General features: G+C 37.6%; 1 protein-coding gene across 2 annotated transcripts in view; it reads left to right on the top strand.

The window, feature by feature from the left end:
• Window positions 1-26,950, top strand: part of TMTC2 (transmembrane O-mannosyltransferase targeting cadherins 2) — a 398,246-nt gene that overhangs the window by 308,726 nt on the left and 62,570 nt on the right. For both annotated transcript variants that reach the window (XM_022552427.3, XM_089921080.1), the window contains 2 exons: window positions 3,734-3,815; window positions 23,983-24,097. In XM_022552427.3, the coding sequence (XP_022408135.1) occupies window positions 3,734-3,815; window positions 23,983-24,097 (197 nt within the window). The remainder of the gene's footprint in view (window positions 1-3,733; window positions 3,816-23,982; window positions 24,098-26,950) is intronic.

Genomic DNA, 26,950 nt, shown 5'->3' on the forward strand with positions numbered 1-26,950 from the left:
ATTCTGCAAAGGATTTTTGAATTTTGGTAGTTGGGAGCCAGACAGTGGCATTCAAGGTGGAAAGAATAAAATTTTTTTGAGGAGATAGATGGAAGAAAAATCAAAGAATGTCAGAGCTCTCTATGCCAGGTCCGAAGCTAGTTATTTCCCTTTGACTTATGATTTTAGCAACCCCTCAAAATTGGTATGATGTTCATTTTTTCAAATGAAGAAAAAGAGACAGAGTCACACAGCTAAATAAGTAGAGGCAGCAAGATTCAAACACAGGCTAGTCTGGCTCTAGCCCGGTTCTCTCAATGAGAATTGGAGAAATTCATTGTTAGCCCTCAGTGCTCTTATGACTGATCCCCTTGCTTATTGGGTTATTCGTTTGCTATGTGCCTCCTGCAAGTAGCACTTGCAAGTGAGCAGTCTGTGTTGTTCAGTTATATGGTTATATCCCCAGTACTTAGAACAGCGCAAGGCATCCGATACAAGTTTTTTACCCTACAAAAACAAGTGAACACGCAAATAAGTCATAGACCTGGCAGTGGAAACCGAGCCTCTCCACTCACATTTCCCTTATTTGTCACAGCTGACCACAGTCCCTTTTTCTTGGTTTTCTCAACCACCACTTGTGTCCAAACATCCCAACCAATATACAAAATGAATAACAATGCTTGATGTGAGAAGTTCATATAACCAGAGGCTACTCCATAATGCTTGCTTGTAGAAAACGCTGACTTAATCTAAAAGACTCCAGGAAAAACCTGCTGAGACATGATGTTTTTCTTCTTCTCCACTTTCTTAACTGCTACCTACCCCTCTATAACAATAATAGTAAAAAGAGTAAACCTGATTAAACATAGTGTGACCTCCTTACCACCCTTCCTAGGACCCAGTGATGTGTGTGTTTGGTTGGCTTATGCATCTGCTTGAATTAATTTTATATAGTGTCCTGAGAATTTTATTTTCCTCATAATTTGGCACTTGACCAAATAGTGGTCAAAGTAGAAAAATGGGTCTTTGCATGATGGTTTGATACTTCCCCCCAAAAAGAATGTTCTGGCCTTTGATGTATTTGTTTTGTATCTAGGAGGTGGTGGGACTCATTGTCTTTAATAACCTGGTTCATTTGAGTAACCTGAGACTACTGGCCTTGGAGTTGTGATTTTTTTTTTTTTTTTTTTTTTTTTTGTGATACGCGGGCCTCTCACTGTTGTGGCCTCTCCCGTTGCGGAGCACAGGCTCCAGACGCGCAGGCTCAGTGGCCATGGCTCACGGGCCCAGCCGCTCCGCGGCATGTGGGATCTTCCCGGACCGGGGCCGAACCCGTGTCCCCTGCATCGGCAAGCGGACTCTCAACCACTGCGCCACCAGGGAAGCCCTGATCTATTTTTTAAAGCTATATACTATTGCTTTGCCAGTGGACTGCACATAAGAATTTTACTACGCTGTTTACTGAGACATTGACAAATGAGCCACTTTCTTCTCTTCTGTCCTTAAAACTTAAGTGGAAGTAAGTTCATAGACCCTTTTATATTTTTGCATATAACATTTGTGCAGACTCTTTACCAATGATAGTTTTCATTTTGCATCTTTCTTTTATCATCTTCTGCAAGTTCTTTGTACATTATTTTCCAGTGGTGATTTAAAGGCTAACCATGTGTTTTGAGGCTGTGTATATAATAAAACATATTCTTTGTCATTCAGAACTCTGCATTCTATTGCATACTATATATGTGTGTGTATATATATATACATATGTATGTATATATACATATACATATAAATAATAGTTAACATTTATTATAAACTCAGAATATGCCTATGTACTGTAATAGCTACTTCATGTGTGTCCTTTCAGATAATTCAGTAATCTTATGAAATAGATTTTATTATCCTCATTAAAAAATAATAGACTTTATTTTTAGAGCAGTTTTAGGTTTACAAAAAAGATATTGAGCAGAAGGTACAGAAATGGCATATACTCTCCCACCCTCCTGTTACAGCGTCTCTGGTTGTATCAACTTGAGCTCATGTTGTACATGTTACAATTAATAAGCCAATACTGACACATTATTATTAATTAAAGGCCATAGTTTACATAAGGGTTCACTCTTTGTGTTGTATATTCTATGGGTTTTGAAAAATGTATAATGACATGTATCTGCCATTACAGTATCATGCAGAATAGTTTCATTGCCCTAAAAATCCTCTGTTCTCCACCTGCCCTCTTTTTTGTAACAGAGAAGATTATAACTAGGAGATGAAATTATTCTCCAAGGTTCACATAGCTACATAAGTGTGAGAGCTGCTCAGCCTCCTGGCATCTTTGCTCTTAACTGCATGATCATTTAGAGAATCCTAACTGGGTAAGAGTCTTGCTAATTCTTACTAACTTCATCAACGTGTGAAATGTGTAGCAAGTATTTTGCCTGTGCTTTCCTTTGAACTTAAAGTGCGGTGAGAAATATCGCAAGAGATTTTTGATTTTTAATTATTGGAAATTTGACAAGCCTTGTGAACTAAAGAGGAGCTATTGACTAGAGTAGCATTAGTAAAATGAAAGAGGGCAACAGAATGAATTTTTTAAATGAACGAATAGAAAGGAGAAGTCATGGAGAAATGAGTCAAAGTTGCATGAAATGTAGAATATTAGCTTAACCATACACCTCTATCTTTGGAAGAATTATCTCCTTAAAAGTGATTTAAAAAATATATGTGAAGGGGAAAGAAAAACATCACCTGAAGTTTATGTGGTAGATAGCATTTAAATTAGAAGGAACAGACAGATAAGATTGTTTCTCTTTACTCTAGACCCACAGCTTCTGAATACCACCCTGTGCCTTGCTTCCACCCAGTTAACATAGGTCTTCATTTTAACCTTGCAGGACAAGACAGAACTGTTTTAGGAAAGGTCTTCTTTGGGTTGTTCTCCTACCTTGAGTCACCCCTTTTTGTTACTCTGGAGTCAATTTTGGTGCAGAAGCTATAGCACAGCAAAGAATGTCTAGTTTTAGAATCTGCCTGGATTATGATATTATTTCATGAAAAATCAGTTTATTGCATATAAGCCTTTGCCCCTACTTTTTGCTTATTTTTTTTCTGAGAATTACGGTCATGTTTACTTAAAACTGTAGCTAGGGAGAGGATCTAGCTTTAGATTAAATCCTGATTTAGCAGTATTGTAGTCCTGAATGACAGCAGCAAGGATAAGCAGTAGTTGCTTGAGAGTCAACAAATTGTGACTTAATTTCTTCCTATATAAAGTGAACATTAAAAAAAAATAAAGAAATAAAGTGAACATTAAGGCAAAACCATCTCAAAGCTAAAATAGTCATCATTCCTTATAAGGAAGAATGAATGAATGAATGAAGAGAAACAGATCAAAGGGAGAAAATAAAATAGAAAATGAAAATATGTTTCCCACCATTCCTGAAAACTCTCTTATCCTTTTGGTTTCCGTGAAACCATTTTTTCCCTTTTTTCTCTTGCTCTCCTGGTCTCTTCTCTTTGACATCTTTAATGAACTCACTCTCACTGTCTCTTCTAATCTCGATGTTTCCCAGGATTCTGACCTCAGTCTTCTCTCTCAACATATTCTCTTTGATCATCCTCGTTTAGATAAAAACACAACACTGTTTTTTGATGATGATTACTAAGTAGACATTAGTCTACTTCCTTTGGGCCCAGGAGGTGAAGAATCCCTCATGATCCGCTGCTGAATCATCCATTTTCTCTGTTTTTCAAGGGTCGTAAGAGTGAGGCTGAAAAATTCTTCTTGAAGGCTATTGAGCTGGACCCCACCAAAGGAAACTGTTACATGCATTATGGTGAGTGGTTGATAGTTTCTTTTCCCATGTCCCCCACGTTTACAATGAATGTTGATACGAGATTTAGGTTGTGCTGGCAAAGAACATTTTGAGAGGACATCGACTTTGCTGTTGTAGATGTAGCCTCATGCTATAGTCTTGCCTTCTTGTTCACAGCAGTCACGTTAACAAGGGCTATGCCTTATGGTTACTTTTAGTAATTTTCATAGGACTTCAGTGGGGCAAGGTATTTTCACAGTTGTGGGGTTTTTTTGTTTTTTGTTTTCCAAGTTCGGTTTGGAGTTTAAATGAGGTCTCGTCAGAAAATCATCTTGCTCCTTGCCTGATGCGTGGTATATAATTAAAATATTAGCTCTCTTTTCATTCTAAATGTTAATGTATTGCTCACTGAATGTATCATTTTGAAGTCTTAGAGGCTTACATTTTGGCCTCAGGGTCTTGCTTTCTGGAAGATATGGAGTTACCCCAGCCTGTTCTCTAAATGCCTGAGATTGGGGTCAAGGATAAAAACTGTAAAGGCTGTAAAGGATGTGTCTCTCACTCGGTTTATCTTAATCAGTCTGGAATGAAGTTACATAACAGAAGTGTAACTCTGTCACACTCCATGCTGTCATTAGTAGTGAGTCATGTGTTCAGTGAGGCTAAGTATATAGCTGGTTTGGTGTCGGGTAAGATGTGCTGATTTCTACCATATTTTCATTTGAACTGGCTTTCAAGGAGCCTAAAAGCATTCACTTTTGCTGATCCCTTGGAAAATAAAAACAAATTTTTGACCACGGTTGTCTTTGATGTGTTTGTTTTATCAAGTAGTAAACTTAAAGATGGATGAAAATGAAAAACCTTGGGAAAATAAAGCTAATATGCTTGTATAATATTAAATTTCTTCTTCCATTTCCCAACTAGTAAAAATAGATCAGTTGACAGGCTATGAGTGTGGAAAATGGAAATAAAAAAATGGAGGATACACTTAACCAACCACCGGTCCATTTGTTTATATTGTGTGTATATGTTTATAAACCTAGGGTTGTGATACTTTATCTTTCCAGCATAACACAGCATGTAATTTCACACAACTTATTGCATCACCACTCCTGATTTTGTTTCACAATGCAGTTTTATTACCATGTTAAAATAGTAGTCAACTAATTTAAGTTTGCTGCAGAATTTAGTTTACTTCTTCAGATTTTCTTATATGAAATATTTTAAATTAGGATTTTCTCATGCATATTATTTTGGGTGCCCCTACTGAGCTAAAGTAATTCCCTGATTATTTTCTATGAGTGCTAAAGGACCTCTTGTCATTTTATGAAATAGGATTTTTTTTTATCCTGTCTTGCTGCTTGCATTTTCTGTACCTCAAACTAATCCTACCTACTGCATCTTCTAAGCTTGTTTCCCATAATTTTATTATATGCTTTAGATTTTTCACATTCAATTCCTTTAAACTTCATCATTGCTTCATCTGAAATGCCACTGAAAAAAGTCACTATTTATTAATTTTAAGAGTTAGCCCCCTTATTTATTATTCTGACTTGTCTATCTTTACCCACTTCTATCTTTTTATTTATTATTGTTTTTTATATTACAGTATTCTCCTGAAAATAATTTTTTTTCCAGTGGTAGTAATAGGGACTATTACTCCAATGAGAAATTTTGGGATTTAGTTTTAACAGAAAGTGAAACAAATTCTTTATTTTGTATGTTATTTGGAAAACAGTGATAGATGTTCTGCAGATGCATGTGTAAAACTGATTCTTCTTAGTACTCGGGGTTATTTTAATTTTTTGGCATATAACTATTATTAGAAGTACATTTATTTTCCAAGGGAGGAATGAGTTCATAATTCAATATATTTTTATGAAATAGTTTCAATATTTTTTTCCCCACTCTGGAATAGGAAATGGAAAGGACTGAAGATGAGGCATCAAAAAGTAGTAGTTAAGGCAAAATAACCTACAAATAGACAGGAAGCCCATAGCTGAGGGCCTCATATTCCTACCTCACTGTCCTCAGGTTATTTAAAAATGTACATTTAAAGGAATATTAATGATTTTTATTTGGAAAAAGTCTGCTTCAAATGACTAAAATTTAGAACTGAAAAGTCCTTTTAAAATTATCTAATATAACCCCTGTTGTACAAATAAGTAGATTGAAACCAGGAGAGATGAAGTTGATTTGCCCAAGTTAGCTGTAAGTAACTAAATTTTGGGTCCCTTGATAACCATCATTGCTTTTTCTTCTGTAATATATATTCCATTTCTTTCACAACACTGTAGATAGACAGACAAGTAGGTAGATAGGTGGCTGGGTAGGTAGATAGATATTGTTGATCAGTCAGCCCTTCTGTGCAGTTTTAGAATGTCAAATTCATATAAATCATGACTTAGCTTAAAATTCTTAAGGAAGGGTTTTTATTAATTTTAATATGTATAAGATGCAAAGCACTGTTCTCTTTTCAGAAAGTGAGTCTGTGCTATGTAGGCAATAAATAGGATGATGTCATTTTTAGAAGGTGATGTGGTGGGCAGTAGGGTACTTCTTGAAACCAAATAGTCAGGTTAAGCATCTTTGAGGAGGTGATATATGAAATCTTAGCTTATGCCAACTCTTTGAAGAGCCAGATAAGAGCATTTCAGACAAAAGAAACAGAAAGTTCAAAGGCCGCAGGCAAGAACAAGCTTGTGTTCACAGCAAAGAAAGAGGCTAATGTGACTGGAGCATATTAAACCTGATGGGAAAGTGGGAGGAGATGAGCTTGGAGAGGAGGCAGGGCTAGAGCCCAGGGGCCTTTGTAACCAAGCTAAGAAGTTTGCATTTTATTTTAAGAGCAATGGAAGGGACCATGTGGCAAGACAAGATGAGAGAAAGGTCAGAGTAGAGCGAGGGGAACCCTATTGCTGTCTCACAGGCAAGAAAATGGTGGTGGCTTAGGCCGGGGAGTGTTGTGGGAATGCAAATATTTAAATTGAAATTATACACTTACCTTCCTTAGAAAATTCTAAGGTAATTAATAGGGAGGACCTATTTTCCATTTTTGCACCATCAATATCTAGCATATTGCCACGTCACAGTAATGTGCAATAAATGTTGAGCTCGATATATTCTTAATTTTAGAATTGGATGGAGGTTCCAAAACTGACTGAAAGTTTGTTCCGTTAGAATTTGTTTTACTCTTTGTCCAAGAAGATGCATACTATGATTTTTATATCAGTTCTTCTCCAGCTTACTGGTTATGGATATTCTTAGGGTATTTATGCCCATGGATTGAATGAATAATAACACTTCTTCAGCTTAAAAATAAATGTTTAAATGAAATGTTAATGTTAAATGAATGTTTATGTAATGTAAATGAAATGGTAAATGTTGTTTTGAGTCTTTTTTTTTTTTTCATGTTTTTGCAAATGCCAGTGAAAATGCCAGAGTCAGTGAGTTTTGTTCTATGGGAAATTCACTCTGCTGGGTGATGGTGTGCTTTTCATTTGCTTGTTAATGATACAAGTGACTTGGAATATGCCATTCAGTTGGGAATAGACAGGAAATTACAGGAATTTATACTGGCTGCAATGGCAATTAGAAGGCAGTATTTAAAAGTACTATTAGTTATTTTTGTTTTGAATCCACTAGTTTTATGTCTTGGGAGAAGGGATTGCATTAGAGATTGCCTTTTTTTCTTCATGTTGCCTTGCAAGAAAGAAAGCGAGGCAGGTTTTTAAAACTGGTTTAATAAGTTTGTTAAATGTAGGCCTCTGTGGTACCTATGGTCTCTGGGATTAAGATTTCCCATCTCTAAAGTGAAAGGGTTGATGTGGGCTTCCATAATGTTTTCCAACTCATATTTCATGTTGTGTCTAATATATACTTAATTTCTCACTGGTCTTTCATCAGAAATTTTAAGGAATGTATAAAAAATAGGTTTCAAACTATTTTATCCGTAATAGTATAATGTTGTATTCATATCTCATCAAGCTTACAGTGTACTCCCATGTCCATAAAAAACAAATCATGTCTAGTCTTTACAGAATTTAATTTATAAATGTCAAAGGTGAACATTTGGTGCCCTGATGTCTCATGTGGGCCAGTTATTCAAGGGATTCTCCATGAATTTCCTTTTGGCTCCAGTAGAAAGCTTCTGCCAAAAGAATGAAAGTCAAGACAAGTCCCTCCTTGTCTCTTTGTCTTCCTTTGTTTTTTTTTTGTTGTTGTTGTTTTGTTTTTTTTGTTTTTTGCGGTACGCGGGCCTCGCACTGTTGCGGCCTCTCCCGTTGTGGAGCACAGGCTCCGGACGCGCAGGCTCAGCAGCCATGGCTCACGGGCCCAGCCGCTCCGCGGCATGTGGGATCATCCCGGACCGGGGCACGAACCCGCGTCCCCTGCATCGGCAGGCGAACTCTCAACCACTGCGCCACCAGGGAAGCCCCTTCGTTTGTTTTTTAAAGAATTACTGGAAAAAACATTTTTTCAGAAAGAATATATTATAAATCGTTTCTTTATATGCATAGTAGTAAATTTGATATAGACTGAAACAACTAAAACCAATACATATTTGTTATAAGGTACCTACTATGCTTAAATCTGGGGCAGATGGAAAGTCATTAGATATTAAGCACCAAAGCATAAAAAGTTAAAAGGGAGCAGGTTGTGACAAATGGTAATGAGAAGAAGTACTCTTTTATGTAGATGTTGGACGGTTCTTCTTTTCCCATCTACCTCTTAACCATAGTTTCTAAGAGCAAAGACTTTATTGTCTTTTTCTTCATTATTGATCCTCTCTCTGGGTGATGTTCATTTCCAACAATAGTGACAAGTCCTGATCTTCTTCCTCCAGTTCAATATTTAGCAAGCACTATACTAGATGTCAGTGTACCAAACTCAGGTCCAGCTGCTCGCTGCTCAAAAGCCAATACTCAAGAGGCAAGTATCGGTAGAAAGGAAGAGTTGATTTAATCAGAAGGCCGGCAATCTGGGGAGAAGGTGGACTCATGTCCCAAAACTAACTCTGAAGATTCTGCTCAGCCATGCCAGTTTTTAAAGGTAAAAATCTCAGTGAATCATCAAGACAGGAGGTCAAGCTCTGCATCGTTTTCCATTTTAGGCAGGCTGGCTGACTCCTCATGATCTTTCTTCAGATGTTATCTTGCCCATGTGGACTGCCTGCAGGATCGCTAAGGGAGCTGCTGGGGGTGGAAAGCTAGTCATTCTTTAACTACTTAATTGTTCATTCCTACTTCTTTTAATTTAGAGAAAGAATCAACAGGTTAGGCAAGGTATTGTGCACATTCAGTAGAGCATAAGTCAGGAGTTAGGTTAAATGTTACCTAGTGATCTCATTTCTATAATTAAGGTTTAAGGGGAACAGAAATAGACAAACAAGAAAGGGGCAAAAGAGCTCTTACAAATCCCCATTTGTCAGACATCATTCCATTTCTGTGGGATTAGGGATGAAGGTCCATCTTCTATAACTTCTTCATGCTGACATAGGGCACCATATTCTCAGAGTAGAAGATGTTGACATGGCTCTGTAGCATCTCTTTGCTGACAATTTTAGTTGCCTGCTTACATATATGGACACAGCAAGCTACAATTATTTTGGTGCCGACAAAGATATAGATTATTATGAGCAACAGTGTTAATCCCATTCACTTGAGGCCAGTTCTTGGAATTGTGCTACCAATAGATTCAGTACTGCTCAAGATGCAGCAGCTCGTGTCATGGCTACAATCTGGTCATCATGCAGTTAGCTTTTTCCCCTCTGGTAGTAATTACAGTATCTGTAAAAAAACTCAGGAATGTGCATCAGACACTGAAAGATTCTGTGACGCTCTTGTCCTTATCATTAACGACTTGAGTCTACTCTTTTGTGACTCAGGGAGGCTTGGGAAACTTCAGCTTTTCTACAAACAAGAGTCAGGGGACATGGAGGGACCTTTGTACTTGGGTGGGAATTGGGGTGGGGAGCCACAGGATTCTGCTCAGTTCCACAGGGAACAAGACAGGCTCCAATGTAGACTGCAAACTGAAGAGGGAGGCACAAATTATAAAAATAATGATTTAATTACAATTACAATTAGTTTTTAAAAGGAGACACAGTATCAACTAAGGGGCCTTGACCCGGGTGCCTGGGGTGCAGAAGAGCCGTGCCTGGTGCATGTAAGCTTTATTTAAATGATGAGTAGGAGTTCTCCAAACAAAAGTATAGAACTGAGGGGATGCAATAAAGAACATTAAAGCAGAGAAAATGCTTGAGGCAGAAGGCACGGCATGTGTCTGGGGAATAGTTCAAGGACAGAACTAGGACCATAGTTAGATGCTAAGAGAAGATACATAGAATGTACATCCAAATTGAGGAAATCCAAATTATGAGAACTGATCATTTTTCATCTTGGGCCCACAGAGAAGTGTGGACTTTTTTAAACTATAATTATCTTTATTATTTTTTTAGAGGCATTACTATCAACAAGATTAGAATCCTGAAAACGTCTTACTACATTTATCAAACAATTTATGATCTAACCCAGTGTTTTCGGACCCTGATCTTCTTTGGTCATTATCTAACCCCTGTGAGGTAGGAATGGATCCCAATACATTTGACTAAGATAATAGAAGTTCAGAATTTTCAAGTGACTCTCCAGATCAGAAATTTTCAACATATGTCTGTAGTGGGAGAAGAACTTGAAAATCCAGCTCTTTCAACTTTTTAAGTCCAGAACTTTCTGTTAATGTTGTAGTCTGTTTTTCTCCAGCATGGTTTATATATATTAAATTTCATTTTAAAAAGTAGTTACTGGAGAAAATTGTTAAAATATTGGGTTTGACTTTTCACCAGTGAACACTAAAAGAAGCAGCTTGAAAGCTATGTAATGGGTTGAATTGGTGAGAGACCTATGGTTTTTATTGTTTGTAATTAAAATAGAATATGGCAGTGAACTGAGGTTGGTTGTAACATTTCATTTTTAATCACTTCAGAAATTGTAAGAGTAATTTTAAAAATTAAATAATGACCTAAATAGTGGTATTTCCTTGATTAAAAATGAAAATATATTTTTGGCCTTTGCAAAAATTACATTGAGATTCCAGTTATATTCAATGCTTAGGACGAAAACATTTTGCTAAAATATCAGTGCTCTGTGTGCTTTTACTGCTCCAAGGACAGTACAGGCAATTTACAGGCGTATAATTAGAATTGGATTTTTCTAAATGTTGTTCCAAACTATTTCACTTTTTGCCTAGGATTTTTTATTTTTAAATTCCCTCTTATAACAATGCGTTTAGTAATTTAATTTAATCTTCCTACCTGTGTGTATTTTATATGAGATACTTTCCAGAGACGTTTAGAGTTAAAACTTTCCCATGAGTAAAATGGGAAGAAATAGGGAAGGGATTAGCTAAGCTTACAAGCCAAAAATGAAGGGAAAATTAAATGATTAATTTGTTTCAAAAAAGGGATGTAGTTAAAGGGCAAATAGTAAAGTGATAGGATATAATTTCCTTAAAAGTAAAAGCTAAAAGATCAGGCTACTTAAGACATGAGAAACTCTATAAAACTATGAGGAAAATCGAATACAAAGACCAAGGGTTATGAACAAACAATTCTCAAAAGAAGAAATATAATAGCTTTTAAAAGATAGGTAAACATACAATTTCATTAGAAATCAAAGAAATTCAAACTCAAGTAAAGAATTCAATGAATTCTTTTTAGTTGCTCTAGCACTTATTCTCAGTAATTCTTCTCTTGGTAATATATCTTAAGAAAATATAATGTTTTTCTATGTTTACCAGCAAAGATAGTAGCATTGCTATTTATTAGAGGCAAAAATTTAAAAAGCATCTAAATGCCCCAAAAAGGAAAATAATTAAATAAATTATGGTTATCCCCTTTTGAGGAAATATTATAAACCCTAGGTTAAATTTATAAAGAATAACAATAACAGAGGCAACTATCTATGTTATGGTACATGAAGAATGATTAAATTATACAAAATAGCTATATCATTAAAAAAGCAAAGTAAAACAAGTAAACAGTGTTAAGAATGGATATTTTAGCTTTTTGGACTTTTACAGTCAATTTTTTTTGGGGGGGGGACAGGCTTAATGTTTTCTATTTTATGTTTTCTTTAATAAGCATATTAGTTTTGGAAGGACTAAATTCTCTAGCAAAATGTGAAAGTACAAGCATCTTAATCTATTGCTCAGATAGTCTGTAGAAAAGATAGGAAAATTATTATAGTAACCAAATAATTATCCAAAAATTAGGTAACAGAACTCAACATGTAAAACTTAAGATAAAAATTAAGTGAGAAAGGAATAAAAAGTAGAGCAAGGCATCTTGTCTGAATTCTCTATTAAATACTGTATTTCCATGATGAATTCATCAAATATAATAACAGTACAAACATTTACTAAGTGCTTTTGTGTCCTGAGAAATTCGCATTTGATCCCCACGAAAGCCAGGTGATGACGTTACCTGTCTCCATTTTACAATGAGGAAGGTGAGGTCATCAAGCTGTAGGGTAGATTATCTAAGATTTCAATGCCACTTAGTATAGAGGCAGCATTTGAACCAGAATACTCCTGACTGCTGTGTTGCACTGTCATCAACTCTATGTCAGTGTAAGAGATGAACACAGATATTTTACATCCATGGATGCTTTATTGGTGGATGATACAATATGTATCAAATACACTGAAAGTTGGGAATCACTCACCTTTTATTATCATTTGGGACATTTAGAGGTAGAAGACTATTTCTATTTATCTTGTCAAACATGGACAACTCATTTAAGGTCCAAGCTTCAGTGAATGATGAGGTGGTCTTTGTTCTTCTGTTGTTTTTTACCTTTTTATTCTGAAGCCATAAAAGACTTGAAAATAAGAGGGAGAAGTCTTTATGGGATTCATGCATTTACGATGACTATTCCATTCTTGGTTCTATCTGAATTTTCTTTTGAGGAAGGAGAATAAGTAAGAATTTTGTGTACATATAATATTTATTATTTTGAATCTACTACTTATTGGCCTTTTAAATTTCATTTCCAATAACCTTTTATAGAAAGTATAGTGTAAAATACTACTTAAAATAAAACACTTTATATAAAATTTTAGTTTTCACAGTACAACTAAAACTCTTAATATATTAAGTACATAGTATATCAATCTATAACCCCTATGCAGTGTATACTTGAGCCTTGTAAGCATTTTTCATAAAACACATTTAAAAACCAACTCAGGGCTTCCCTGGTGGCACAGTGGTTGAGAGTCTGCCTGCCGATGCAGGGGACACGGGTTCGTGGCCCGGTCCGGGAAGATCCCACATGCCGCGGAGCGGCTGGGCCCGTGAGCCATGGCCAGTGAGCCTGCGCGGCCGGAGCCTGTGCTCCGCAACGGGAGAGGCCACAACAGTGAGAGGCCTGCGTACCGCAAAAATAGTAAAAATAAAAATAAATTAAAAAAATAAAAACCAACTCATTATGGTGATAGCAATCAGGCATCACGCAGCCTGGCACCATTGTCATACAAATGGCCACTTGTTAGTAGTACAGCTGTAAGCAAATGTCTTTACCTGTCCGCGCTCCCATTTCCCCATATGGAAGATGCTCATAATACCATACTTCTGAGATTCCAAAATGACATAGGTCTGACTCACTGTCTTAGTCCATTCAGGCTGCTGTAACAAAATACCACAGACTGAGTGGCTTATAAACAACAGAAATTTATTTCTCACAGTTCTGGAAGCTGGAATTCTGAGATCAGGGTGCCAGCATGGTCCGGTGAGGGCCCTCTTCTGGGTTGCAGATTTCCCCTTGCATACTTGCATGGTGGAAGAAATGAGGGAGCTCTCTGAGGCCTCTTTTATGAGAACACAAATCTCAGAGCCCTCGTGACCTAATCACCATCCAAAGGCCCTACCTACTAATACCCTCACCTTGGGAGTTAAGATTTAGACCATAGCACCCACCGTTTTATTATATTTATTTTATTTCAAAAAAGAAATGAATACTATTGTTATAAAATATACAAGGATTATAAGATGCTTCACAGTACTAGAATGATTAAATCAATTCAAGTAATATGGCATGGCCTGACTCCAGAGTTTTCAGAATTTACATAAAGGAAAGTGCTTAGTGTCATGCCAGGCACATATGTATCCATTAATGCTAGTACTCTTATTATGGAATCTCAGTGTCAAACAGTTACATTTCTGACCCAGTGCTGGGTGCTTTTATGCACAGTTTGTCACTCCAGTAATCTAACCCTGTTAGATCAAGGTAACATTATCCCTGTTTTACGGATGCAAGATTTAAGGTATCAAGAGTGTAAGTGACATATCGAAGGCCCTTATGCATAGTAACTTGGAAGAGCAAGGATTTGAACCTTGTCTGATCTCCAGGCCGTGATATTTTTATGGTTTGCCTGGTGCTTTCACAGTTTCACTCTTAGGAAATATGAGCCTGGTGGGTCTTCAAATGTGACACAGATCCAGAATGCTGAGATTTTGGAGGACTGCTGGTGGAGAAACCCACGGAGCTCTCATAATCATGTACTTGAAAGCCTCAGGAAGGAAGGGCAGCTTGAGGTCATCAAGACAGGGAAAGAGCCTGACAGGGGCAGATGGAGGGAAGGAGCTTAAGCAGAGGGGAGTGAAAAGACAGGAGGCAAGGCACCAACCCCCACCCTGGGCAGTTTTATTCATGCTGCCTTGTTTATTCCTTCTGATAACACAGTGAGGTTATCCTTGTTTAAAAAGTGAGGAACCTGAGGCTCAAAACCAGAGAATCTTGAAAATAACCAGGTGGCCCTTCTCCAGCACTGAACACAATACCTCACACAAAGAAGGTGGTCAGTCAATATTTTGTTCAATAAAAGAATGACTAAGGGAGGATAGACTGGCTTTCAGTTGGTTTTACTCTTTCCTTTTCTTATCTCTGCTTCCATTTTTTGCATGGGAATAGAATCTACCTTGTTTAAATCATTTGTGACCAAATCTTGTTTTGCTAAGAAAAAGGTACAGTTAAGTTCTTGTCTTAGTCCACTAGGGCCGCTATAACAAAATACCATAAACTATATGACTTACGAACAACAGAAATTTATTCCTCACAGTTCTAGAGGCTGAAAGGCCCAAGATCATGCTCAGGTCGATTTGGTGCTGGTGAGGCCCGCTTCCTCATTTACAGCCATCTTCTCTCTGTGTTCTCCTGTGGTGGAAAGGAAAAGGGAGCTCTCCGAGGTCTCTTTTATGTGGGCACTGATCCCATTCCTGAGGGTCCCACCCTCACGAGCTAAGCACCTCTCAAAGGCCCCACTTCCACATACCGTCACTTTGGGGGTTAGGATTTCAGCATATGAATGGGAGGAAGGCACAGACATTCAGACCATAGCAACAAGTTACATATATTCTTTTGAAGATTTTGTATAGGACTCTAAAAGCAAGATGACGAGAACTGAATTAAGTTTTGGATTAGGGCACAGAAAATGCACTGGATTTCGGACGGCAGATCATAGATTTTGGAGGCACACCCAGCCCTACTGCTGATTATCTCCTTGAGCATGTTCCACCTTCCGCTAGCCTCTCTGCTGCTCAGTTTCTTAATCTGGAGATGATTGCTACTGCCTCAAGTTGTGAGGATTCACTTGCAATTTCATAAAATAACTAGCATGTAATAAATGCTCAGTAAATTGTAATAATGGCCATTTATTCTTTTAAGATTATAGTGGAAACCATACTAATGTCCTGGAATGAATGAATTGTATAGAAGAATTTTTGAATAAGATATATAAATAAGGGACAGAAATTAGGGGAAGAGAAGACAGAATAAAAACCTAGGAATTAAGAAAAATAATAAATCCTTACCTGTCAACGTGCAGACAGGACCAGAGAGAAAGGGAATAATTGCTTATAAGAAGAAAGAAGATTATAAGTTACAAGTAATTGGGAACAGGGAAAGACAGGGTGGGGAGGAAAGAGACAGAGACAGAGACTGTTTTTCCATTCTTAGCTATTTGATTTAGTGACCGAATGCACTTGGGAGACTCTTGTTTGCATTCTGCCTCTGCTTAATTAAAACAATTGTTCCCAAAGGTATGTTCGTGTACTCTGCCATTGACTCCTCTGTGCCTTCGTGGATGCATCTGTAAGTGAATACCTCCACAAAGCCCTTAGAGATGGTGTGGAGCACAGTGAGAAGACTCTGAGCTCTTCTTAGGAAGAGGATGTAACCTCTTTGACCACCTCTCTCCATTCTTATTACCACCTGCCTTAACTTAGTCTCAGAGGCATGTTCCTTTCTGTAGGGACTTCGGTGTCTGCATTTGAGTCCTCTGTCTGCCTCGTCTCTTTCCTTACAGCTGCTTTGTCTCAGGTTACACAGTATCCCAGAACAAAGTGAGGCTGCTTACCTCTGTCTTTGATTAGGTTGTACCCCTCATTTAGTTATGTCTTTCTTTTCATCTTTAGGTGATGAAACTCAGATTGTTTCAAGTCTTAGCATGAACGTCTCATTCTTGATGAAGCACACTTGATCTCTATTGAATCTATGTATTACTTAAACTTATAATGGGATTGGGTTGTTTCCCCATCCGTGCCCCTTCCCCCACTCCTCCGCTCTCTCTGGTCTCTTCAACTCCTCCCCAGTCTCCTCTCTTCTCCTCCTTGCTCCCCGCTAATTCCCATTCCCCCTCTGACAGTCTTCATAACTCCATCAGTTTCATAACCCTTCTGGAAAGAGTCGGGGTAGAAATAAATGCAATAAAGCAATGCTAACCTTCCTGACCTCCTTTTCAGGTGAGCACAGAGCCCTGGCCTGCTGTTCTTCTACTCTCCTTTGCACTGGACACCTTTCATGCCACCTGTCCAATTCAGGGCAAATTCTTGGCCTCATCCATGTCCCTGGATCTTAGGGACAGATCCAGGGCCTTCCAGCCTCAAAGTGAGCAGTCCAGATTGATCTACTGGGCGTCCTTTTCCTTGTTTCCCCGGCCCACCTGTTTTCTTAGCCAGTAACTGTGGCACATTTATCACACTGAGTCTGTCTCAGTAAACCAGACCTTTTATCAACTCAGGCAGCCAACGCACAAAAACATAAAGCAACAAAACTCATAGAAGGGCAGGGGAGAGAGATTGGTTTGAAAAGTGAGAGCATACCTCACTCAGACATTCAGCAAGCTTCCCTTCCGAGAAGCAAGAGAGAAGATTGTCCTCCATAATTTTATTTCTCCCAGGCATAATGAGCACACATTAACAAGTAGCCTGTCTTCAGCAGACTCTCTTTTCAACAGCTTGTCTAAATCCTGACCATTGGGTTATCACCCACGCTGTCTTACCAGGAATGCATTACTCACCTCCCCTAATAGAAGCAGCCCATGAAGGGCTCACCTCAGCTCCACTTTACCCACTCTTCTTGTTATCGTTAGACGTCACCAAAAGCAGTCCGCCCAGATCCTTCCACTGTGGCTTTTTCCTTGTTCCTGTCATCTGAATCTTTGGAGAAAGCCCTCAGGTATAGATTGCTTCTGGATACTAGTAATGTTCTTTTTCCTGATCTGGCTTCTGATTATATGACCATAGTCACTTTGTAAAAATTCACTTACTTGTGCCCTTTATGTGTATTTAAATTTGATTATAAGTTGAACAAAGCCAAACAATCCACCTCCATCTAGAAATGATGCACTTAGCTTGATACCTTGCACACCTCCCTTTTCAAATTTATATCCATTTTATAGTTAAACTATCTCCATAATCTCCTCTTTCCTCTGCTAGATGGGAACTATTCCAAGGATAAATGTTGCATTTATCTTCATATCCCCCATATCTTGTTTATACAAGGCACAATGTACATATCTTGGGTTGGATACTTTAACCTACAGTTTCTTCTTTTCCCAAACCATTCAAGTGATTCCATAGTACAATGGAATATAATAAACTTTAGCCACCTTAGGTAGTTTGAACTGTTCTGGAATTAAGATATCTTTGAAGGTATAATTGATGTCTGGATCACTTGTTGTATTCCGAGGGAAATTCAAAGCTCTAAAACCATGGCCACGGCCACCATGTTGCTCAAGTCCAAGAGACACATTCATAGAGACATCATTGTGAATGGCACCCTTGAGAATTGTGCAGTGCCCAGCATGTGTGGCCATTCACTGCAGCCCTCCCTGAAAATCACTGTGAGATGAGAGGCTATGAATAGGCAAGTGCCTGGTGACCTGGGCTAACTAGGTCCTAGCTTGCTCTGGAAGATGAAGCAGTATGATTAGTTAATTCAGTCCTGCCATCGAATATGTATCTATTAAATCCCCACCATGTGCCAGGAAGTAAGAGAGTGAGCCACTGTGATATCTGGGGAAAGAGCATTCCAGGTAGAGGGAATGGCAAAAGACCGTGGAGCATGGGTCTTTGTTACTCTGGTGTGTTAGATGAACAGCAAGGGGCTAATATAATTAAGTAACCAAGAGGGAGAGTAGTAGAAGACAAAGGAGTTGACGTCAGAGAACTGATGTAGAGGTTGTGGGGAGAGCCCCGTGCTGGTCATATCAGGCAGTGTAGTCCAGTGTAATGACTTTCACTTTCCCTGGGTCAACTGTAGAATGACGGGATCTGACAGGATCTCTTTGACTGCTGTGCTGAGAATACCCTGTAGAACCAAGGGCAGAAGTGTGGAGACCCATTAGGAAGTTATTGCTGTAATCCCGGGGGAGAAGATGGTTTGAGACAGGGTGGTATCAGTAGAAGTAAGACAATTCTGGATACATTTTGCTAATCTGATGTCCTCTCTAAGGGGAGCTATTTTAACGCAAATGTTATGTTCTAGCTGTTATTTTATAAGTAAGATTTTCATTTGCCTTTGACCATTTTTAAAGCTATATATGAATGATTTTTTATTAAAGAGAATTGTATCATTATGACACTTATTACAGATCACTTTATCCCCTTAATTTAGTAGCATTGATCATAAGAGTGAATTTTTCATAGTATTTTAGTAAGAAATGACAGTTCCACTAAGCTAGGGAGTTTATATGCAGAACTTTTAAGCAGTATTTGAGCCTACGGCTTAAGGCCAGCTTACAATTTTATGGATTTCTACCTTTCAGACAGCTTTTTAAATCCAGGAATTAATGAAAGATTGATCTTCACAGGCTTGTCATATTGATGTGTTGGTAAAACTCTACCAAGTAATTTAAATTGTTCGGTTAGAGAATTGTCCAGAGAAGAAGTGGTATCCCTTTAATACTGAAACAGTTGAATCCAAAACTGGTGAATGCTTTTCCCCTTTTCCCATGTTAGCCTGTGAGGAGACTTACGCTCTTTGTATCTGGACCTCTAGAGAACGCTTTCTCTTTTTATATCCTCTTCTGTTTTTTCCTATTCAAACGTCTTTTTTCTTTCTTTCTTTCTTTACAGTTTCTCATCTTGTTTTTTTCTCCCTTTGATTGGAGAAATGAAATAAGATGATAATAATTAACTTGGGTAAGACAAATTACAAACCAAAGAAATAATGATAAAGTGTGGTAGCACAATACACCCCGGAGAACAACATGTATTTTACTTAAATTTTTGTGGTTTCTTTATTTGAAAGTCTACTCAAGTATCAAACACAAAGAATGTGTTTGTCTACTATATCTGAAAGAAAAGTGATGTCTCAGACATCTAGTCTGCAAATGAGGGATAAAACTCTTAAATCTCCTTATTTCGAGTTTGAGAGAGTAAACTCATATGTAATGAGTATATCTTATTCATACACATATGTATTTCTAGCTACACATGTATGTGTAACCTGGTCATCATGCCTGTAATATGAGGAAGGGCGTGCCACATGCAGTTGATTTCCAGAAAAGTTCAGTCTAACTGGTAGCCAATCCCAGACATGGAGTCCCGAGTATGGTGCAAAACATTTAGTTTCTTGTTCCCATGAGGCAACTGGTTCTCAAACTGTGGGCACCCGACTGGCAGCATCAGCTTTAGTTGGAAACTTCTTAAAATTGCAAATCACAGGCTCTGCCCCAGACCTGCCGCATCTGAAATTCTAGGGATGGGACCTAGCTCTCGGTTTCATCAAGTCCTCCAGGTGATTGTGATATGCCGTAAAGCTGGGGAACCACTGGGAAAGGCAACCTTTCAGGTCTTACAGAATCCAGCAATGTGGATGGACTCCCCAAAGTGCCTGCCCTTCCCAAGTGTTCTTGCTTTCCTTTTCTAACACCTTTCACTTCTCACAGTGTCCTAGCTCCATTGTGTCTCAGACTGAGGTACCCTCAATCTCAGAGCCCCAGTAGCAGCTCCTACCCACAGAACTTCAGGATCTGGCTCTGTCCTAGTGGGCGCAACTGTCGACCTTTATATTCTTCAGTGAAGAGCACCTCTGGCTCACTTGTCAGTATTGATCACTTCTCCTAAAACTGATTCAGTGCCTTATTGTGTAAAACAGTTCACTTCCCAGTAGTGATCAAGACAAGAGGATTGAGATCAACAGCCTGTCACATATGCTGTAAGTGGGGCAGCGGTATTGGGACAATTCTGGTTTATTCCCCCTCGTTCCTGCACAGTTGACAATACCGTTCTCTTTCACTCTTTTAAGTACTCTGGTTTAGATGGTAGATCATAGTACAGTGAACTTAAATCATAAGCAGTTCTACCACTATTGGAAAGTGGTCAAAGAAGGATTCACCAAGAAGGAAATGTTTTAGGGCATAAAAATGAAAGATGTCCAAGAGGTAGGCAAGACAGGCCTGGAGCTTGGGGTGGGACAAGGCAGAGAAACCTTAGAGGCTGAGGGTTCAGGACAAATAGGGATGTGGAGCAGCAGGTTACACTACGGGAAGCAGAAGTAGTTCAGAGTCTGGAGCCAGGGTCTGGTGGGAGCAATAATAGAAGAAGCTGGTGGAAGAGGAGCAATTAAGGTCATCTTTTTGTTTGTTTCTTATTCCCCCAACAACGTATCGATTTAGGCTCTTTGGATAATTATTTAGAAGAAACCTAGTATGTCTTTGTTTCCTTATTTATGTTGCTTCTATGTATTTGAAATGCTTATTGCTCTATTTTCCATCGATTTCGGGCCCTCTTTCAAACAAACGATGACTATATAAATGGCATAATAATAACGTACTTTCAACTTTGGTTCAGATTTTCAAATTCACTTTAAAAAGAGGTACCAAATGATTCACATTCCATAATGTTTTATGGCTGTATCATAGCAAAACACTAACCCTGGACTATTGAGGTCTATGGCCTGTCGAGAACAGAGTGCAGGGAATTATGCAAATACCTTACTAATATGCTGTGTTATTGTTTTTCTGAATGTTAATACGATGATTGAATCCTCCCGTTAGAAAATGATCGTATAGGAATTCTTTCTGTCACCATTTGCAATACAGAAATTATGTGTTTCGTGTAGTTTTGTGATCTTGGAAGCTGCTTACAAAGTCTACGTTCTGTGGCAAAGCTTACCTAAACCATAAGGAAATGTTTTTAAATATTTTAAAAACTGTATATTTGATTTTACACAATTAGTTAATGTTACTCTTTTTTTGTTGTTGATGAACACAGAGATGTGTTCGGCATTAATAGACCTTGGAAGGCTTTGCCCTGGACATTGCATATCAACTGTCCTCTTAGGCCATTGAGTATCATTGTCTTCATCACATAGACTTCTTGTCACTGTCCGTCTCTGTTTCTGTATGGACAGTATAGATTTCATTCCCTTCCTTCTTTCTTTTTTACCAGAGCTAATATTATCTCATTTTCCCTCTACCATCTGGAGTAATAAATTTTAAGACAATAACCTTCATTATTCCATTAATTGTTGCATTTTCCTACTGTTAATACAGAATACATTTCAGGATTAATAGCTGTCTAGAAAGGAAAAAGAACAATTGATAAATTCCTACATTATCCTTTGTTTAAATATCACATAAGTAGTATATTTATTAATACATTTAGTTAGGTAAATAGGCCTTGAGGACAGATAGCAATTAATATTATGGTTTTTTTTTTTAATCTGTTTATTTGTTTATTTTTGGCTGCATTGGGTCTTCGTCACTGAGCACAGGCTTTCTCTAGTTGCGGCAGATGGGGGCTACTCTTTGTTGCAGTGCACGGGCTTCTCATTGCGGTGTCTTCTCTTGTTGCAGAACACGAGCTCTAGGCACGTGGCTGCAGTAGCTGTGGCACTCAGGCTCAGTAGTTGTGGCGCACGGGCTCAGTTGCTCCACGGCATGTGGGATCTTCCCAGACCAGGGGTGGAACCCATGTCCCCTGCACTGGCAGGCCGATTCTTAACCACTGCGCCACCAGGGAAGTCCTAATATTATGTTTTAATTTTTTTTTAATCTGTAATAAGTATAGCTAACTGAAATATGGGTTTAGCCTGGTATCCTGTACTAAGATATATGTGAGGGGATGTTAATTTTTCAGCATGCCAAAGACTGTCTAATTTTTGTTTTACTTTTTTAAAACCTCATGTACTTTAAATTGTGTCTCATATCAACATGTCTGTAGGGTTAGGGTCTACATGAATTTCATAAGTAATGTGTTTTTCTGTTTATCAACATAACCATTTACAACTCTGTTTTCTTAAAAATTTTCTGACCCAACAATTATATTTGTTTTGGGAGATGAGAAAGGTGCCAAATGTTAGGTGACAAACTAAGAAAGTTATGTAAAACTTTTTGTAGAAAGAACTGAAGGATCTCCAACTCCCGGTCTGAAAGTAGGATTAAGATCCTAGGCCTATCTTTACGCACCACTCTTTACCAATTGAAGTTTAGAAACGGTTAAGTACAAGCAGTGGCTGTGGTTTATTATAAATCTTTAAAACAGAAAACTTCCCCTGTATTTTAAGAACTGGTCCTTTTAGGTCAGAAGACAATTTGTAATATTTAGTAGATAAATGCTAAGCGAGGGACCCACCATTTTTAAAGTTTTTCAGTTTCCATGTATGCCTAGGACTTGCAATCATTTTTGTAACTATTTTTCATGTCGTTAAAGTCTTGAACTTTAAGCAAACAGGAATCTGAAAGCAAAGAGAAATAATAAATAGAAGACAATTCTATAAGCCTGTCAATTGCATGGGTGGTTTCTGCATATCTCTGTCCTCCCTTGATTTGGTTTTCATTTGATTATCTGTATCAGACAAGGCTTAACATCATTACTTTTGCTGCTAATAAATCCTTAGCTATGAAAAAGCAGCCTGCTCTCTCTGTTTGCATGTTTACAGCCTTAAAATTGGGCCCAACTTTTATGTTGTTTTCTTTGCCTTTACAGTATGATTCTAGGATAGCATCATATAACAGTCCTCGAGATACAGTTTTGAAGAATTGTGTGGCTCTATCTGCAATAATTCTAACCTTGCAAAGTTGACCTGAAAGTAATCTCAGAAATCTGTATTTGTTAATATTCTTCCGTGTTTATTAGTCAATCTATAAGTTAATGCTAAACCAACCTTTCTATGTTCTTCCAATAATTTTAGTGTTACTTAAATATAAGAAATAAATATATCTTAATATGGGTAGCCCTGTTTGTGAATGTGCATCAGAGACAAAAACTGTTTTAAAGGACCAATAATTAAAATCAATTCAAGTTATATTTGTCATATATCTTTTTTTCCTACAAAGCAACTCTCATCTTAGGATCTCAGAGGTTTATAGCTAATAATTATATTTTATACTAGTGATGCAACATAATGATTATAGTGACTTATATAGGTGAAACAACTAACGTTTAAACCAGTTGATGGGTGACTTACTGAAATATATTGCACCCGAGCTGTAGATTCAACAGAACTAATATAGGGCCTTAATCCCCAAACTCTGTGACCATCAGAAAACTAAAATCTCCCCCGTAGTCTTTTTTATATTGCTTTACATTTTAAAAACATTTTTACATATCTGTAGTATATCTTTAAATTTGTTCATTTTATTTCTTGCTTCAATAGTCTTTGGAGGATTTTTAAGAAAAAAAATTTGTTAATGTACCAGATTAGGTACATTGCAATGCCCTGCAATTAAGGGAAAGGTATACAGAATATGACTAAATAATGAGCACGTAGATGCACGGTGCACATAAATCTTAGCTTCGTATCACCCTTACCACTGTTCTTACGTTTTTCTCTATAGCAGCTTTAGTTGTTTCACAGGATTATTATTTTCCAATTTTCAGCTCACTTGACTTCATGCTTTGCAGGTCAATTTCTTCTTGAAGAAGCTCGCCTCATAGAAGCAGCTGAGATGGCAAAAAAAGCGGCTGAACTGGATAGCACGGAGTTTGATGTGGTCTTCAATGCTGCCCACATGCTCAGGTTAGTTTTTGCTACTGTGCCTGAGAAGACCAACACTGTAGCTTTATTCTTATTAAATTAATATAATATAATTAAATCAATTATACTAATTCCCCTTATATGTCACCTTATTCCATATTCTAAAAGTGAATTATGCTGCTTAACCATGTTAAAATCAGTCAGGACTATTTAATTCATTATAGTTTATGCGCATAGTATATAGGGTATATGAACTTTTAGGACTCTGAAAATTATTCAGGCCCCTTTTCTCTTTCCTTCAAAAATTATTGGCCATAAAATACAAAAGGAAAATTGCAAAATTGAAATTAGTAACTGTCTAATTAAATGTTTCCAAGACAAAACATTATGTCAGTTAGTCAACTGCATCTCAATATTTGTGGCTTTGTATTAATTATATTGAATGGGTCATGTGGGTACATTTTATTATGCTTGGTAGTAGAGAGGATTATCAAATACAATTATACTTAAGGCCTGTCAAATTCTCAAAATGGCCCTATAATTAGCACTGTTGCTATGTGTTAAAAAAATATGTTTTTAGACCGTTAGTGCATCTGTTTTCAGAAAGACTATTTTGAAGGCTAATTACTATAATAGCAAAACAAAAGGCAGATGAACTGTTTTTTGTGTGAATATAAAATGAAAGTCAATGCATTAAAGGAGGATGTTTTTAAGAAACTCGAATGATTTATACAGTTGTTTAAAAAGCATTGTTTGTTCTGTTAGCCGTACGTATACCCCTTCGCACATGCTGTTACCTGAATTTCACTCTATTAAATCTCCACATAAATGCTTCCTTGGGTGACATTCACACTATGGGCTCTGAGCTTGTCTTCTAGGGGCAAGTTTCTAATTATGTAGATTACTCTTACATGGGAAGAAAAATAGCAGAGAATTGGGCCACATTTGGATGGTTTTAAAACATGGACTTTTTGAGAAAAGTAGAGGAACATTTAAAAAAAAATTTTTTTGAGATCATTGTAGATTTGCATGCAGTTAAGAAATAATACAGAGAGATCACTGTACCACTTATCCAGTTTCCCCAGTGGTGATATCTTGTAGAACTACCATACAGGATCAAAACCAGTATTTTGATATCGATGCAGTCCACTGGTTTTATTGGGTTTCCCCAGTTTTAGTTGTACCCCTGTGTGTGTCTGTGTGTTTTTAGTTTTATGCACTTTTATTACATGTATAGGTTAGTGTATCTATCACTCAGTCAAAATACAGACTGTTTCCATCACCACAAGCATCCTTCGTATTCTCCTTTTATAATCACATACCCTCACCTACCCCTGTCCCCCAGGAACCAATATTTAAAGCAAGTTTTGTAAATTCCCTTGGATTTATAATTTGAGATTATTACTGTAACTGTATCTTAGTGGTTTACTCCTTGGCTTTTAATAAGTTTTAAATAAGAAATTCGAAGTCTGTTTGAGAGGAAAGAGTGTACTGTGAGGTTTCAGTTGAATATCCTCATTCCATATCAATGCTTAGCATTCCTAAAGCAGGTACCTACAAAGAGAAATCACGATTCAATAGACTATTGGTATATTTTAAAAATAAACTGTAGCCAGTTTGCAGGAACCTTCAATAGAATGATTTTTTTTTTTTTTTTTTTTTTTCTGCGGTACGCGGGCCTCTCACTGCTGCGGCCTCTCCCGTTGCGGAGCACAGGCTCCGGACGCGCAGGCTCAGTGGCCATGGCTCACGGGCCCAGCCGCTCCGCGGCATGTGGGATCTTCCTGGACCAGGGCACGAACCCATGTCCCCTCATCGGCAGGCGGACTCTCAACCACAGCGCCACCAGGGAAGCCCTAGAAGGACAATTTTTAAAAGATACTTTAATTTGCATGAGAAGGTTAGGTGCTGTGTTGGAAAGAGAATTTTTTTTTTCTTCATGAATAAAAACACTGTGCTTTTAGTTACAATAAACCATTTAGAATGTGAATGCACAAGTTTCTAGAAACTAATTTATCTTAATCATAATAGATACTTTCATCAACAAGGCATTTTGCTATATATTAAATCAGTATCTGAAATTCAAGGTCTACCAACGGAAACTTGGAAACTCGTTACAAGAACATTACAAAAAACGTCCTTGTTAAATACATAGCTTGTAACTTTTCCTTAGTTACCATAGTGCTAGAAACCAGTGGAAAGTTTTTGTTATACATTGGCGACGTGGAAATCTTTAGGATTTATTTTTCAGAACATTCTCTCTAGCTTTCTACAGTCTGCATTGCTCATTAAGTTGCATTCAGTCAGCGCCTTCCTATCTTGATTGCGAGTATGACCACAGCAACCTGGTCATATCCTTATTCAACTTGGTGGCAGTCCGTATGAATGTTTTTACTTATTTTTTTAGCTCTGTCAAATTCAACAATTTCTTGAATGCCTATTGTGCAAACTGAACACCAGCCTCTTTCCTTATTAATCAAGAGCATGTAGGACTTTGTTTGCTAAAAAGAATAAAAAAGGTTATTGGTTTTCCCTTGAATGCAGCCTTATCAAAATGGCTAGCTGTCAAGATTTTGCTTATTCAGTGTTACATCTAACATTTCCCTTGAGGCAGCCAAATTGTTGTAAATTGTTCTTTCCTAAGATATTTAGGAGACAAAATTGGCAAGGTTTGGTGATCAGTTCGATGGGAGGGAAAGGGCAGATGTCTCCCTGGCTGTGTCTTGGTTAGCTGGATCAATGGTTGACCTAATATACAAAATCATCAATTTAGGAAATGTTATAGTTCAAGATATAATTTGAAGCATACTTATTTAACTTCCCTTTCCTTGGGTAGTTCCCAATGAATTGACACAAAGAATCTATTAATAAGGAAAAAACTGCTTATCACGAAAG

The sequence above is a fragment of the Delphinapterus leucas genome, chromosome 11, assembly GCF_059928025.1.
Source record: "Delphinapterus leucas isolate spDelLeu-1000000601 "Yukka" chromosome 11, BTC_Dleu_Yukka2, whole genome shotgun sequence".
NCBI lineage: Eukaryota > Metazoa > Chordata > Mammalia > Artiodactyla > Monodontidae > Delphinapterus > Delphinapterus leucas.